Source organism: Kogia breviceps, chromosome 3 (genome assembly GCF_026419965.1).
Source record: "Kogia breviceps isolate mKogBre1 chromosome 3, mKogBre1 haplotype 1, whole genome shotgun sequence".
Lineage (NCBI taxonomy): Eukaryota > Metazoa > Chordata > Mammalia > Artiodactyla > Physeteridae > Kogia > Kogia breviceps.
In genome coordinates, this window is record NC_081312.1 from 158,486,300 (window position 1) to 158,502,427 (window position 16,128).

The window sequence follows — 16,128 nt, forward strand, 5'->3', positions numbered from 1 at the left end:
TCACATTCTCCATGCCTGACATTGACAAGGGCAGACTGTGTATGTGCATATACTGGCCAGTGCGTGGTCTTGGGGGCAGGGGTGCCTGAGAGTCTATATTTCTGAATAGCATCAGTTCTTCCAAGCTCCTCTGTCCTCCCAGTTCCATAAGCTTTGAGGATGAAAAATAAATGTCAAGGGTATCTTCAAGGCTGAAAAATAAGAACCACGTATGCCATGACTTGTTTTGCCTCGAATTTTATTGATATTGAAAGAAAAATTTTAAACAAAGCTTTAGAATAATGTTTACTAAGAAAAATAATAATAATAAACAAAGCCACAGGAGCAGTCCCCTGTATGATTTACATGGAAAGAAGTCCACAGAATCCACAAATCTCATCTTAACTCAGGGCCCTGCTGTCATTCTGTAAAGCAGAGTTAGGCCCTTTAGCCAGCTGCAATACTTTCAGACATTTGCCACCATTTCCAGATTCTCACCACAGCTTTCTATTTACACCACAGTTAAAACTTTCTCATGGAATTGTCTCAAAATTGTCTACAAAGGTTGAGTTTGCAAAAGAATTGACATTCCAGTTTGATAAGCACCATTTCCATGTTGACTCTGATGCCATCAGGAGAAAATACAGTGCTTTCCACATGTGTGTCCCTAAGCAAAACCTGGGTTTCCACTATTGTTTCACCCACCCATCCCCCAGAGGTGAAGAATCACTGATTCACCAGGGACAGGCCACTCCTTGGGACTTCCCCTCCTCTGTTCCACAGTCACCTCCAGGGTACCTGGGGCTGAAGGACATGTCTTAGTGGTCATTGGTGTCTCCCTCTCACTCTCTTCAGAGGAAGAAGAAATCTGAAGGTCATCATAGAGGACACTCCAGGGGCCTGGGGCACAGTGCTCCTCAGACTTCGTGCCCATGGGTGGGCTCTGAGCAGGAGGGGTTGGCTTCTCAGCAGGAGACAAAGAGGGAGATGTCATGTATGTGCAGCTCCACCAGGCTTTGCCTACTCTCCTGAAGAGCATCCTGAGAGGCTGGCCTGGAACATGTTTGACGGGTGGAGGCTGGACTCTGGTGTAGGCCTGGAGAGTATTCAGGTAAGATGTGTTGCGTGGAGGCTGGAGGTCAATGCTTTGCACCTGAGCGGGTGTCTTCCTGGTCACTGGGGGTGCCACGGTTGGCCCAAGTCTGGTGGTACTGGGTGGAGGCTGCAGATTCTGGAAAACCCCCAGATCTGGTCTCAGGGTGCTCTTCTTAGGAAATTGGATGGGACTCAGTCTGGGTTTCTTTGGTGGGTTCAGACAAGCCAGGGTGGATATCTGAGCAGATCTCTTGCCTGGTGCCTGGATGCTGCTTATGGAGTCCTGGACCAAACTTCTCTTGATGGGATGCCCTGAGGGCCAGGTGGATTTCAGGTCATCATTCCCGATCAGTGAGCTAATCAGGTGATCCATTTCCAGGACAGATTTCCTCTTGGATGCCTGGATGAGCATTGGCCACTGTGGAGGCTGTAGGAGAGCACCAAAAAGAGAAAGACAATACGTTAGAATTTCCTCATCGTCCCGTAAAAATTAAAATTAACCAAACAACATCTCCTATATTAAATTTCACAGTAAGAGACAGACAAGGAGTCAACTTAAATGTAATGAGTTACTCAACCTCTGGGGTGGTCACCAGAAACCAAACAGCCATATCCTGTTGATACATTTTAAACATCAGCTCAAAAAAGAGGAAGATTGTAATCAATGTCTGTTGTTCAACTAATGGAGACAAGGTTTTTATACACTCTTTTTGGGACTGTACACCACTTACTGTCTTGCAGGCACTGTGATGGTGAAATGAGTTTTGATGGCCAATTTTGGAGGATGCCTCGCAATTGAAAACTGGCTCTTCTAACTTCAAGGATTCAGCTTATGGCACGGTATGGCTAAAATGACTTTCATTTCCCCTGCCAACATACTCTATTCTTCCCAGAGAGGCAAGGAAGAATGCAGAAAGAAAGAAATGGAGGAAAATGGCATCTGAAAGGTCCACTAAATGACCCCATTGGTCAGAAGGGAATGGGAACAATTTCCTCACACAAAAGGGGATGGGGAGACCAATCAGGGTTACCCAGGAGGGAAAGTGTAGGAACCAGGAGGGACTCACCCTCACAGAGTTGCAGGACTCTGTCACTTCCTTTCATTGCTGCTGCTGCCCCCCTTGGTCTCCTGAGAAATCTCCAGCCCACCCCCGCCAGCTACCCCTCAGGGGCACTGGTTCCCCCCCTCCATGCCCTCAGGACCCACGTGACCAGAGGGGGCCTAGGAAGGAAGAGGATAAGGCCCAGGACCTCAGCAGGCTCCCCAGGGCCCAAGTGGGTGGGGAACATGCTAGCTGCTTTCCCTTTCATTCCTCCAATCTCCTGAGGGTCTCTCCCTGTCCCCATTGCTCCCCTCACTGTGGGTGGGCCCCTCCAGGTATGGGTACCCCTCCCCTCCCCCAGCATCCCTTCATGAGTGCTGGTCCCATCCTGCCTCCACTTCTCCTTTCCCCTCCCTCCCCGCCATGTCCTACTTGGTCGCTCCAGGGTTCCTCCCATCCCATTAGGTGTCTGTGGTTCCCCACCAGTGCTTGGTAGGTGCCCTAATTGTTGGGAGACATGAACTCTGTGTCCTCCTACCCTGCCATCTTGACTCCATTCCTGTATCACATTGTTTTGATTCCTGTAGCTTTGTAGTAGTATCTGAAGTCTGGAAGGGTTTATGGTTCCTGCTTTGTTCTTTCTCCTCAGGTTGCTTTGTCAACTCTCGGTCTTTTATGGTCCTGTATAAATTTTAGGATTATTTGTTCTTGTTCTGTAAAAAATGTCATGGATAATTTGATAGGGATCACATTATATCTGTAGGTTGCTTTGGGTATTATGGCCATTTTAACAATATTAATTCTTCCAATCCAAGAGCATGGAATATCCCTTTCTTTGAATCATCTTCAATTTCCTTTATTAATTTTTTTGTAGTTCTCAGCATATAAGTCTTTCACCTACTTGGTGAGGTTTACTCCTAAGTATTTTATTTTTTGATGTGATTTTAAAAGGAATTGTTTGTTTGTATTCCCTTTTTGATATTTCATTGTAAATGTAAACAAATGAAACCAATTTCTGTATGTTAATCTTGTATCCTGCTACCTTCCTGAATTTGTTTTATCAGTTTTCTATATATAGTACTATGTCATCTGCATATAATGAAAATATTACCTCTTCCCTTCCAGTCTGGATACCTTTTCTTTTTCTTGTCTTATAGCTGTGGCTTGAAGAGAAGTGGTGAGACTGGGCATCCTTGTCTTGTTCCAGATTTTACTGGTAAGGCTTTCTGCTTTTTACTATTGAGTAGTATATTGGCTGTGGGTTTGTCATAAATAGCTTTTATTACGTTGGGATATGTTCCCTTTATGCCCACTTTCTCAAGGGTTTTTATCATGAATGGATGTTGAATTTTAGGAAATGCTTTTTCTGCATCTCTTTAGATGATCCTGTGGATCTTGTCTTTTTTTGTTGTTGTTGATATGGTGTATCACATTGATTTGTGTATGCTGAATCATCCTTTTTACCCTTAGATAAATCCAATGTGGTCATGGTATATGATTTTTTATGTGTTATTTGATTCAGTTTGCTAATATTTTATTGATAGTTTTTGCATCTACATTCATCAGAGATATTGGCCTGTAATTTTTTTTTTTTGGTAGCATCTTTGTCTGGTTTGGGGATCAGGGTGATGGTGGCTTCATAGAATGTCTTTGGGAGTATTCCTTCCTGTTCAACCTTTTGGAAGAGGCTGAAAACAATTGGTATAAGTTCTTTGTATATTTGGTAGAATTTGCCTGTGAAGCCATCTGGTCCTGGACTTTTGTTGGTAGGCAATTTTTTAATTTACAGATTCTATTTCACTTATATTGATAAGTCTGTTCAAATTGTCTATTTCTTCTTGATTCAGTTTTAGTGGGCTCTATGTTTCTAGAAACTTACCCATTTCTTCTAGGTTGTCCAATCTGTTGCCATGTAATTGTTCATAGTATTCCTATTTTTTTTTTAATTGTTATTTCTGTGGTATTGGTTGTAGTTTCTCAGCTTGCCACAAGGATATTTGGTCTGGACCGTGTCCTCAACCACAAGGCACAACTCAAGTGTGTTGAAGTAGACTCAATGCCCAGACCATAGCTTGTCAAACATAAATTTGTCCAGGACTCCAAACTCAGGCACTGGGCAAGAGATCTGCCCACCTCTCCATTCAGACTTGCTAGAAGCTACCCCCCTACCCTACCCCCAAAAAAAGTAAGACTCAGGTCCTATTTATCCTCTGAGGATACTCAGAGACCTGACCTGTCGAGTTGTCCATAGTCTCCATCCTCTTCCAAGTATAACTGAACTTGGATACAAACAGGCACACCAAATGACCATGAGGAAATCTGGCCTAATGCTAAGCATTGACCCCCAGACTCTACTCAACTCACCTCACCTGAGCACAATCCAGGCCTGCATTGTCCTCCAACCCCCACCATCTATGCATGTTCCAGACTAACTCTTCAGAATTGTCTTCATGAGATGGGACAAGGGATGGGGGGAGGCTGGGTCTAGGTTCAGAACACCCTTGCATTTCATCCTCCTGAGATGCCTAATCCTACAAGTCATATGTTTCACATCTTGGAGTAATCTGAGTGATACTGATCCATGTCCCAGTCCATGTTCTCCATGAGGACCTTCTGATATCTTCTGAGGAGAGTGACTCTCCCCGCCCCCATGGCAGAGAAGCTTCAGCCTCCAATCTAACATGTCTAGGAGGTGACAATGGGAGTAAGAGAAAGAAGAAAAAAGCAGAATCAGTTGCTCTTGAATCAGTGTCTCATGAATCAGCACTCCCGCAGCTGTGGTATATGTAAGGATTTCAGAACACCAAATAATATTGAGGGTCTCACAGCCAATATCATGCAATGTTATGAATTACGTAAATTTAACTTATTTTTTAAAAAATTTATTTAAATTTATTTATTTTTGGCTGTGTTGGGTCTTCATTGCTGCATGTGGGCTTTCTCTGGTTGGAGTGAGCAGGGGTTACTCTTCATTGCTGTGCATGGGCTTCTCATTGTGGTGGCTTCTCTTGTGGAGCATGGGCTCTAGGTGCACAGGCTTCAGTAGTTGTGGAACATGGGCTGAGTAGCTGTGGCTCATGGGCTCTAGAGAGCAGGCTCAGTAGTCACAGTGCATGGGCTTAGTTGCTCCACTGCATGTGGGATCTTCCCAGACCAGGGCTGGAACCCATGTCCCCTTCTTTGGCAGGCAGATTCTTAACCACTGTGCCACCAGGGAAGCCCTAACTTATGTTTTAAAAGGAGATTACCAAACTGTCATATAAAGTATTTAGTAAATTAGAAAATTTTTTAATTGTTTGCTAATCCTTTCACAGTATATAAGTCATTATGCTGTACAACTCCAACTTCTACAGTATTATATGTCAATTATATCTCAATAAAACTGAAAGAAAAATATTAGTAAATTAATAAGAAACTGAGTCAACACACTGTAAAATATAGAGCTATGTCAGTAGGAAAATAATTAAAAATTATTTGTATTCATTGTGCAAGTGACTGGAATTTGGGAAACTCTGGATAAAATAGACACCTCTGGGGATGAAAAGGTCTGTACTTTTTAAACTGAGCCTTTACTGAAACTAGAATTTTTGTCTCTGAGAGAAAGTTGTACTGATAACCATAATGGAGGATATTGTCTTCATTTTACATGTTTTGTTTATTAAAAATCACTTGAAATATTTGGTTAGTTTCTTGATGATAATGAGATCCTCCCAATGTGTTATATTGTACAAATATCCTCACTTCCAATCATCTCTAATAAGTTTATTTTCTTGTCACCAAGTTTTACTTACTTGAGTGTAAAAGAGGACCTTAGTAGTCTCAGTGTAGTCTCTGTCCCTGAATTGTGTTCAGATTTCAGTCTTTTAGGCATAACTCAGGCCTCCTGGTCAGAAAGTGCGTTTTAACAGTATTTTCATGTGACTCACACGTACTTTTGTTTTTTTAACTAAGTAGTGCAGGTGTACTTATTCTCAATTTGATAGCATTTTGAATAAGCTGGTGATCTTTTAAAAGTAATGATGCCCATGGGCTTCCCTGGTGGCGCAGTGGTTGAGAATCCGCCTGCTGATGCAGGGGACATGGGTTCGTGCTCCGGTCCGGGAAGATCCCACATGTCACGGAGCGGCTGGGCCCGTGAGCCATGGCTGCTGACCCTGCGCATCTGGAGCCTGTGCTTTGCAACGGGGAGAGGCCACAACAGTGAGAGGCCCGTGTACTGCAAAAAAATAAAAAATAAAAAGTAATGATGCCCAGAAATACTAATTTACTGAATCCTTTTAAGTTCTGGACATGGGAATTTTTAAATATTTTCCAAGAATAATGATGTAAAACAAAGAGAACTCCTGGAGGTGAAGAAAAAGGGTAACGGCTCCCTGATTTCTTCTTGTCTTTTTACAGCATGGGAAGAAACTCTGACCTGGGTCAAGAAAGTGTGGGTGGTTTTATAGAGAGTGGGGTTCTATTAGGAGGGACAAAGGACCTAATCATTTTTCCATGTGAGAATCTATCACGTGGAATTGTCTCTCTCTCTCTCTCTCTCTAGGACTTCTTCCCTTAATAAATGAAGAATGGGAGACTCCAGGTGGCCTCATAGTTGAGGTTTCAAGACGAGTGAAAAAAGATAAAAAAGCAAAGTAAAAGAAGCTCAGGTTGAGTTACTCACTTTGACTTGAATATACTTCTGTGAGGATTTATATCAGCATTATGACTGAATAAGATGTGTTTCATCATACCCCCTTTTAATAACAACTTGGCTTCATTCACAAACCATAGTGTCTTTATAGGAGCTGTGGGATCCAGCAAAATATGTCAAGGAGAACAGGAGGAGTGTCTCACCCACCTGTGCACAGGGTATTAGGCATAGAGACCTCAGTCCCAGCTCTGGACGTTGCAGTCATCTGTTAACTGGCTCCATACCCTCTTGGCTACAGCCTGGGGGTACCTGGAAAATCCTGTTTTAATCCATCACTTAAGAACAAAAGAGCTTTTGTGGATATTCAGGTTTCTTGTAGAGAAGTACTGGCATAATGTTGGGGCAAAAAAAAATATGTATGAGTTTGCATGAATTGAACAAAGTAAAAGGAACGGTTTCACTTTACGAACATCAAGCCTCCCCCAAGACTGAACAACTAAAGGCCAAGAGGGCTCTTCCTGGCCCATAATTTCCCCTGCAGGGGCAAGTGAGAGCATGTGAATTAACGTGTAGCTTCTCCAACTGTGTGGGATGTTGTCAAAAAGGCCCATTGATTTCCTGCCCCATTCAGAGTGCTGAATTATGAGATGAATGACTGGGGTGGGAAGAGGTAGCAGATAGGATTCTTAGAAGAAATTGATGTGGTGCAGATTCTGCCTGCTGTTATCACAGACTCCATCAAGAAGCCCATCCATGAGCGAATAGGGATGCCTCACCCATAGATCCTCCCAACTAGCCAGTGGGCACCCTCAGTGCTCTGAACGCATTATACAAATATCCACACTGTGGCTAGTTTATCATGGGTGCTCACAACCAAGGCAGTGAGGGAAGGCTTTGGCTGATAGCTTGAGAACACACAAAGGAAGCTGGCTCACATCTGCAGGCCAGAGACAGACCATAAATTTCTGCATTAGCACCACCCTTAGGAGAAGAAAAGGGGCTCTATTCAGCCCCCAGCCTATTGTGTTGCTAGATAAAAATAGGGCATATAATCTCAAGAATTCTGTCAAAAGATGAAATAAGCATGAAACACTTTGATCCATAGAAGGTCTGAGAAAGCCTCAGAAACTCTTAAGTCTAGAGGGCCAACAGAAGGTGTTTTTCTCCTGAAGACAATTAGCAAACACTGGAGTAGGTGGCTACTTCAAAAGTGAAGACAGAAGCACAAAACACCAGGAACATTTTTTTTTTTAAAAATCAAAGTAAGCTAACACAACTAAAGGATTACGAAGTCTTCTAGTTATTAATCCCAAAGACTTTGAAATCTGCAATCTACCTAATAAATAATTCAAAAACACTGTTATAAGAAAACTCAGTGAGCTACAAGGAAAGATTGAAAGAATTCAGTGAAATCAGAAAAAACATAAAGAAAACAAAAATAGACAAAAACTGTAAAAAAAAAAAAAAGGAACCAAAACCACTGTGGAGATAGAAACGTCTATAGCTACAATAGCTTTTAAAAACTATGCAGAATAGAATGAAGTGTATTGTGACATTAAAAATATAAAAGGAGAATTTAAAATGGAACATTTACAGCCTACAAAGATAAGTTTATATCAACATAAAATGGACTGTTTTAACTATGAGTTATTTTATGTATGCCTCATGGTAACCCCAAAGCAAATATTTTTAGTAGAATCACAAACACAAAAAAGGAAACAGAGCATACCAACATGGTAAACCACCCATTACAAAGGAAGACAGAGCCGGAGGGGAAAAAGAAACAGTGGAAATATAAAACAGGGGTCCCCAACCCCCGGACCATGGACTGGTACTGGTCCGTGGCCTGTTAGGAACTGGGCCGCACAGCAGGAGGTGAGTGGTGGGCAAGCAAGAGAAGCTTCATCTGTATTTACAGCAGTTCCCCATCACTCGCATTACCACCTGAGCTCTGCCTCCTTTCAGATCATCGGCAGCATTAGATTCCATAGGAGTGTGAACCCTACTGTGAACTGGGCATGTGAGGGATCTAGGTTGCATGCTTCTTATGAGAATCTAATGCCTCATGATCTGAGGTGGAGCTGAAGCGGTGATGCTAGCACTGGGAAGCAGCTGCAAATACGGATTATCATTAGCAGAGAGGTTTGACTGCACAGAGACCATAAGAAATCAATTGCTTGCAGACTCATATCAAAACCCTATCAGTGAGTGGCAAGTGAAAACAAGCTCAGGACTTCCATCCACTGATTCCGCATTATGGTGAGTTGTATAATTATTTCATTATATATTACAATGTAATAATAATAGAAATAAAGTGCACAATAAATGTAATGCACTTGAATCATCCCCAAACCATCCCCACCTCCCACTCCATGGAAAAGTTGTCTTCCATGAAACCAGTCCCTGGTGCCAAAAAGGTTGGGAACACTGATATAAAATATTCAGAAAGCAATTAATAATATAGCAGTAATAAGTCCTTACGTATCAAAATTCACTCTAAATGTAAGTGCATTTAATTCACAAATTAAAGCCACAGAGTGGCTGGATGTATAAAAAATATATAAGGTACAATTATATTCTGCATATAAGACATTCATTTTAGCTTTAAGACACACATATACTCAAAACAAAGACATGGAATATTATATTCCATGCAAGTAGAAGCCAAATAATGTGGGGGTAGCCATACGTATATCAGACAAAACAGACTTTATCAAGACACAAAGAAAGTCATTATATTCAATGTAATGATACAAAGGTCAACATATCAAGATGTAACAATTGTAAATAGATACACACCCAACATCAGAGCACCTAAATATATTAAGCAAATGCTAACAGATCTGAAGGGAGAAACAGACAATACAATAATAGTAGGGAACTTCGTACTCCACTTTCAGCAGTGGATAGATCATCCATATAGTGGATGAGCAAGGATTTATTATATAGACCAGTGTATATACACTGGTCTATACATTACACCAAATGGACTGAATAGGCATATATAGAACATTCCATCCAGCAACTTGTTCTTAAGTGCACATGGAACATACTCTAGGATAGATTATATGAAAAATGATGTCTTAGCAAATTTAAGAAGATCAGAATCATATCAACTATCTGAACACAATGATATAAAACTAGAAAGCAACAAGAGGATATCTGGAAAATCTACAAAGAAGGGAAAACTACACAGTGCATTTCCAAAAAAGTCTATGAGTCAAAAAAGAAATCAAAAGGAAAAACTTTTAAAAACTTTAAAGCAAATGATAATGGAGACACAACTTACCAAATCCTATGAGGTGCTGCAAAAGCATTCCAGAAACGAAAGTGTATAGCGATAAGTGCAAATGGCAAGAAATTAGAAAGTGCCTAAATAATCTAACTCTACATATCAAGGAACTAGAAAAATAAGAAATTTATCCTAAAGTTAGCAGAGGGAAGAATATAATAAAGACTAGAGTGGAAATAAATAAAATAGATACAAGAAAATCAATAGAAAGGATCAACAAGCTAAAAGCTGGGTTTTCAAAAATATATAATTCACAGACTTTTAGCTAGACTAGGAAAAAAGAAGACAAAATTAGAAATGAAAGAGGAGGATCACCTTCCTCCTCACAGAGACATCAGAAATACATCTACACGTGGAACTTCTCCTATAGAACACCCACCGAATGCTGGCAGAAGACCTCAGACCTCCCAAAAGGCAAGAAACTCCCCACGTACCTGGGTAGGGCAAAAGAAAAAAGAATAAACAGAGACAAAGAATAGGGACGGGACCTACACCAGTGGGAGGGAGCCGTGGAGGAGGAAAGACTCCCCGACACTAGAAGCCCCTTCGCGGGCGGAGACTGTGGGTGGCGGAGGGGGAAGCTCCGGAGCCGCGGAGGACAGCTTGGCCACAGGGTGCGGAGGGCAAAGCGGAGAGATTCCCGCAAAGGATCTGTACCAACCGGCACTCACCAGCCCAAGAGGCTTGTCTGCTCCCCCGCCGGGGCAGGCGGGGCCAGGAGCTGAGGCTCGGGCTTCAGTCGGATCGCAGGGAAAGGTCTGGAGTTGGCAGAGTGAAAACAGCCTGAAGGTGTTAGTGCGCCACGGCTGGCCGGGAGGGAGTCCAGTTGAAGTCCGGAGCTGCCGAAGAGGCAAGAGACCTTTTCTTCCCTCTTTGCTTCCTGGGCGTGAGGAGAGGGGATTAAGCGCGTCGCTTAAAGGAGCCCCAGAAACGGGCGCGGAGCTGCCGAAGAGACAAGAGACTTTTTCTTGCCTCTTTGCTTCCTCGGGCGCGAGGAGAGGGGATTAAGAGCACCACGTAAAGAAGCTCCAGAAACGGGCGCGAGCCGCGGCTGTCGGCACAGACAGTAGAGACGGGTGTGGGATGCTAAGGTTGCTGCTGCCACCACCAAGAGGCCTGTGTGTGAGCACAGGTCACTCTCCACACCGGCCCTCCTGGGAGCCCGTGCAGCCTGCCACTGCCGGGGTCCCGGGATCCAGGGACAGCTTCCCCGAGAGAACGCACGGCGCGCCTCGGGCTTGTGCAGCATCACGCCACCCTCTGCCGCCGCAGACTTGCCCCGCCCCCGTGCCACTCCCTCCCCCAGCCTGAGTGAGCCGGAGCCCCCCAATCAGCTGCTCCTTTAACCCCGTCCTGTCTGAGCAAAGGGCAGAGGCCCTCGGACGACCTACACGCAGAGGCGGGACCAAGTCCAAAGCTGAACCCCAGGAGCTGTGCGAACAGAGAGGAGACGGGGAGGTCTCTCCCACCAGCCTCAGAAGCGGCGGATTAAAGCTCCACAATTAACTTGAAGTGCCCTGCACCTGTGGAAAACCTGAATAGACAACTAATCATCCCAAGTTGAGGAGGTGGACTTTGGGAGCAAGATATACTATTATTTTCCCCTTTTTTTCTTTTTGTGAGTGTGTATGTGTGTGCTCCTGTGTGAGATTTTGTCTGTATAGCTTTGCTTTCACCATTTGTCCTAGGGTTAGACCGACCCGTTTTTCTTTTTTTTAATATAAATTTTTCTTCTTAATAATTTTTTATTTTAATAACTATACTTTATTCTACTTTGTCTTCTCCCTTTCTTTCTTCCTTCCTTTCTTCCCTCCTTCCCTCCCATCTTCCTTCCTTCCCCCCTTCTTTCCTCCCTTCCATCCTCCCCTCCTCTCTTCCCTCCTCTCCACCTTCCTTCCTTCCTTTCTTGCTTCCTTCCTTCATTTCTTCCTTCCTTTCTTCCTTCTTTCCCTCCCTCCCTCCTTCCTTCCTTCCTTTTCTTTCTATTTTTTCTCGCTTTTATTTTGAGCCGTGTGGATTAAAGGCTCCTGGTGCCCCAGCCAGGCACCAGGCTTGTGTCTCTGAGGTGGGAGAACCAACCTCAAGACACTAGTCCACAAGAGACCTCCCAGCTCCACGTAATATCGGACGGCGAAAATCTCCCAGAGATCTCCATCTCAACACCAAGACCGAGCTTCACTCAAGGACCAGCAATGAACAGTGCTGGACACCCTATTCCCAACAAAGAGCAACACAGGTCTACAGCCCCATCCATTAGCAGAGAGGATGCCTAAAATCATAATAAGGCTACCAACATCCCCAAACACACCACCAGACATGGACCTGCCCACCAGAAAGACAAGATCCAGCCTCATCCACCAGAACAGAGGCACTAGACCCCCAACCAGGGAACCTACTCAACCCACTGAACCAACCTTAGCCACTGGGGACAGTCACCAAAAACAACGGAAACAACGAACCTGCAGCCTGCAAAAAGGAGACCCCAAACACAGTAAGATAAGCAAAATGAGAAGACAGAAAAACACACAGCAGATGAAGGAGCAAGGTAAAAACCCACCAGACCTAACAAATGAAAAGGAAATAGGAAGTCTACCTGAAAAAGAATTCAGAATAATGATAGTAAAGATGATTCAAAATCTTGGAAATAGAATAGACAAATTGCAAGAAACAGTTAACAAGGACCTAGAAGAAATAAAGAGGAAGCAAGCAACGATGAGCAACACAATAAATGAAATTAAAAATACTCTAGATGGGATCAATAGCAGAATAACTGAGGCAGAAGGACGGATAACTGACCTGGAAGATAAAATAGTGGAAATAACTACTGCAGAGCAGAAGAAAGAAAAAAGAATGAAAAGAACTGAGGACAGTCTCAGAGACCTCTGGGACAACATTAAACGCACCAACATTCGAATTATAGGGGTCCCAGAAGAAGAAGAGAAAAAGAAAGGGACTGAGAAAATATTTGAAGAGATTATAGTTGAAAACTTCCCTAATATAGGAAAGGAAATAGTCAATCAAGTCCAGGAAGCACAGAGAGTCCCATACAGGATAAACCCAAAGAGAAACACGCCAAGACACATAATAATCAAACTGTCAAAAATTAAATAAAAAGAAAACATATTAAAAGCAGCAAGGGAAAAACAACAAATAACACACAAGGGAATCCCCATAAGGTTAACAGCTGATCTTTCAGCAGAAACTCTACAAGCCAGAAGGGAGTGGCAGGACATATTTAAAGTGATGAAGGAGAAAAACCTACAACCAAGATTACTCTACCCAGCAAGGATCTCATTCAGATTTGATGGAGAAATTAAAACCTTTACAGACAAGCAAAAGCTGAGAGAGTTCAGCACCACCAAACCAGCTCTACAACAAATCCTAAAGGAACGTCTCTAGGCAAGAAACACAAGAGAAGGAAAAGACCTACAAGAACAACCCGAAACAATTAAGTAAATGGTAATAGGAACATACATATCGATAATTACCTTAAATGTAAATGGATTAAATGCTCCCACCAAAAGACACAGACTGGCTGAATGGATACAAAAACAAGACCCATATATATGCTGTCTACAAGAGACCCACTTCAGACCTACGGACACATACAGACTGAAAGTAAGGGGATGGAAAAAGATATTCCATGCAAATGGAAATCAGAAGAAAGCTGGAGTAGCAATTCTCATATCAGACAAAATAGACTTTAAAATAAAGACTATTACAAGAGACAAAGAAGGACACTACATAATGATCAAGGGATCAATCCAAGAAGAAGATATAACAATTGTAAATATTTATACACCCAACATAGGAGCACCTCAATACATAAGGCAAATACTAACAGCCTTAAAAGGGGAAATCGACAGTAACACAATTATAGTAGGGGACTTTAACACCCCACTTTCACCAATGGACAGATCATCCAAAATGAAAATAAATAAGGAAACACAAGCTTTAAATGATACATTACACAAGATGGACTTAATTGATATTTATAGGACATTCCACCCAAAAACAACAGAATACACATTTTTCTCAAGTGCTCATGGAACATTCTCCAGGATAGATCATATATTGGGTCACAAATCTAGCCTTGGCAAATTTAAGAAAATTGAAATCGTATCAAGTATCTTTTCCAACCACAATGCTATGAGACTAGATATCAATTACAGGAAAAGATCTGTAAAAAACATAAACACATGGAGGCTAAACAATACACTACTTAATAACGAAGTGATCACTGAAGAAATCAAAGAGCAAATAAAAAAATACCTAGAAACAAATGACAATAGAGACACAACGACCCAAAACCTATGGGATGCAGCAAAAGCAGTTCTAAGAAGGAAGTTTATAGCAATACAATCATACCTTAAAAAACAGGAAACATCTCGAATAAACAACCTAACTTTTCACTTAAAGCAATTAGAGAAAGAAGAACAAAAAAACCCCAAATTTAGCAGAAGGAAAGAAATCATAAAGATCAGATCAGAAATAAATGAAAAAGAAGTGAAGGAAACAATAGCAAAGATCAATAAAACTAAAAGGTGATTCTTTGAGAAGATAAATAAAATTGATAAACCATTAGCCAGACTCATCAAGAATAAAAGGGAGAAGACTCAAATCAGTAGAATTAGAAATGAAAAAGGAGAAGTAACAACTGACATTGTAGAAATACAAAAGATTATTAGAGATTACTACAAGCAACTGTATGGCAATAAAATGGACAACCTGGAAGAAATGGACAAATTCTTAGAAATGCACAACCTGCCGAGACTGAACCAGGAAGAAAGAGAAAATATGAACAGACCAATCACAAGCACTGAAATTGAAACTGTGATTAAAAATCTTCCAACAAACAAAAGCCTAGGACCAGATGGCTTCACAGGCGAATTCTATCAAACATTTAGAGAAGAGCTAACACCTATCCTTCTCAAACTCGGGAGGAACACCCCAAACTCATTCTATGAGGCCACCATCACCCTGATACCAAAACCAGACAAAGACGTCACAAAGAAAGAAAACTACAGGCCAATATCACTGATGAACATAGATGCAAAAATCCTCAACAAAATATTAGCAAACAGAATCCAACAGCACATTAAAAGGATCATACACCATGATCAAGTGGGGTTTATTCCAGGAATGCAAGGATTCTTCAATATACGCAAATCAATCAACGTGATACACCATATCAACAAACTGAAAGAGAAAAACCATATGATCATCTCAATAGATGCAGAGAAAAGCTTTTGACAAAATTCAACACTCATTTATGATAAAAACCCTGCAGAAAGTAGGCATAGAGGGAACTTTCCTCAACATAATAAAGGCCATATATGACAAACCCACAGCCAGCATTGCTCTCAATGGTGAAAAACAAACCATTTCCACTAAGATCAGGAACAAGACAAGGTTGCCCACTCTCACCACTCTTATTCAACATAGTTTTGGAAGTTCTAGCCACAGCAATCAGAGAAGAAAAAGAAATAAAAGGAATCCAAATAGGAAAAGAACAAGTAAAGCTGTCACTGTTTGCAGATGACATGATACTATACATAGAGAATCCTAAGGATGCTACCAGAAAACTACTAGAGCTAATCAATGAATTTGGTAAAGTAGCAGGATACAAAATTAATGCACAGAAATCTCTGGCATCCTTATACACTAATGATGAAAAATCTGAGAGTGAAATTAAGAAAACACTCCCATTTACCATTGCAACAAAAATAATAAAATATCTAGGAATAAATAAACCTACCTAAGGAGACAAAAGACTTGTATGCAGAAAACTATAAGACACTGCTGAAAGAAATTAAAGATGATACAAATAGGTGGTGAAATATACCATGTTCTTGGATTGGAAGAATCAACATTGTGAAAATGACTCTACTACCCAAAGCAATCTACAGATTCAATGCTATCCCTATCAAATTACCACTGGCATTTTTTACAGAACTAGAACAAAAAATTTCACAATTTGTATGGAAACACAAAAGACCCCGAATAGCCAAAGCAATCTTGAGAACGAGAAATGGAGCTGGAGGAATTAGGCTCCCTGACTTCAGACTCTACTACAAGGCTACAGT

General features: G+C 41.7%; 1 protein-coding gene and 1 long non-coding RNA gene across 5 annotated transcripts in view; one reads left to right on the plus strand and one right to left on the minus strand.

Moving 5' to 3' along the window:
• Nucleotides 1–16,128, plus strand: part of LOC131752469 (uncharacterized) — a 67,969-nt gene that overhangs the window by 29,004 nt on the left and 22,837 nt on the right. For 3 of the 4 annotated variants that reach the window (XR_010839872.1, XR_010839871.1, XR_010839870.1), the window contains exons 2-5: nt 835–1,090; nt 1,816–1,914; nt 3,275–3,333; nt 6,661–6,766. This is a non-coding gene — a long non-coding RNA (uncharacterized lncRNA). Of the gene's footprint in view, nt 1–834; nt 1,091–1,815; nt 1,915–3,274; nt 3,334–6,660; nt 7,906–7,961; nt 8,165–16,128 lie in introns of those variants that run through there. The other variant, XR_010839869.1, reaches the window with a different exon arrangement.
• LOC131752465 (putative protein FAM90A10) overlaps nt 604–16,128 on the minus strand; it is a 50,000-nt gene continuing 34,475 nt past the window's right edge. The window contains exon 2 of the mRNA XM_067030122.1: nt 604–1,501. Coding sequence (XP_066886223.1) covers nt 677–1,501 — 825 coding nt within the window. The 3' untranslated portion in view covers nt 604–676. The remainder of the gene's footprint in view (nt 1,502–16,128) is intronic.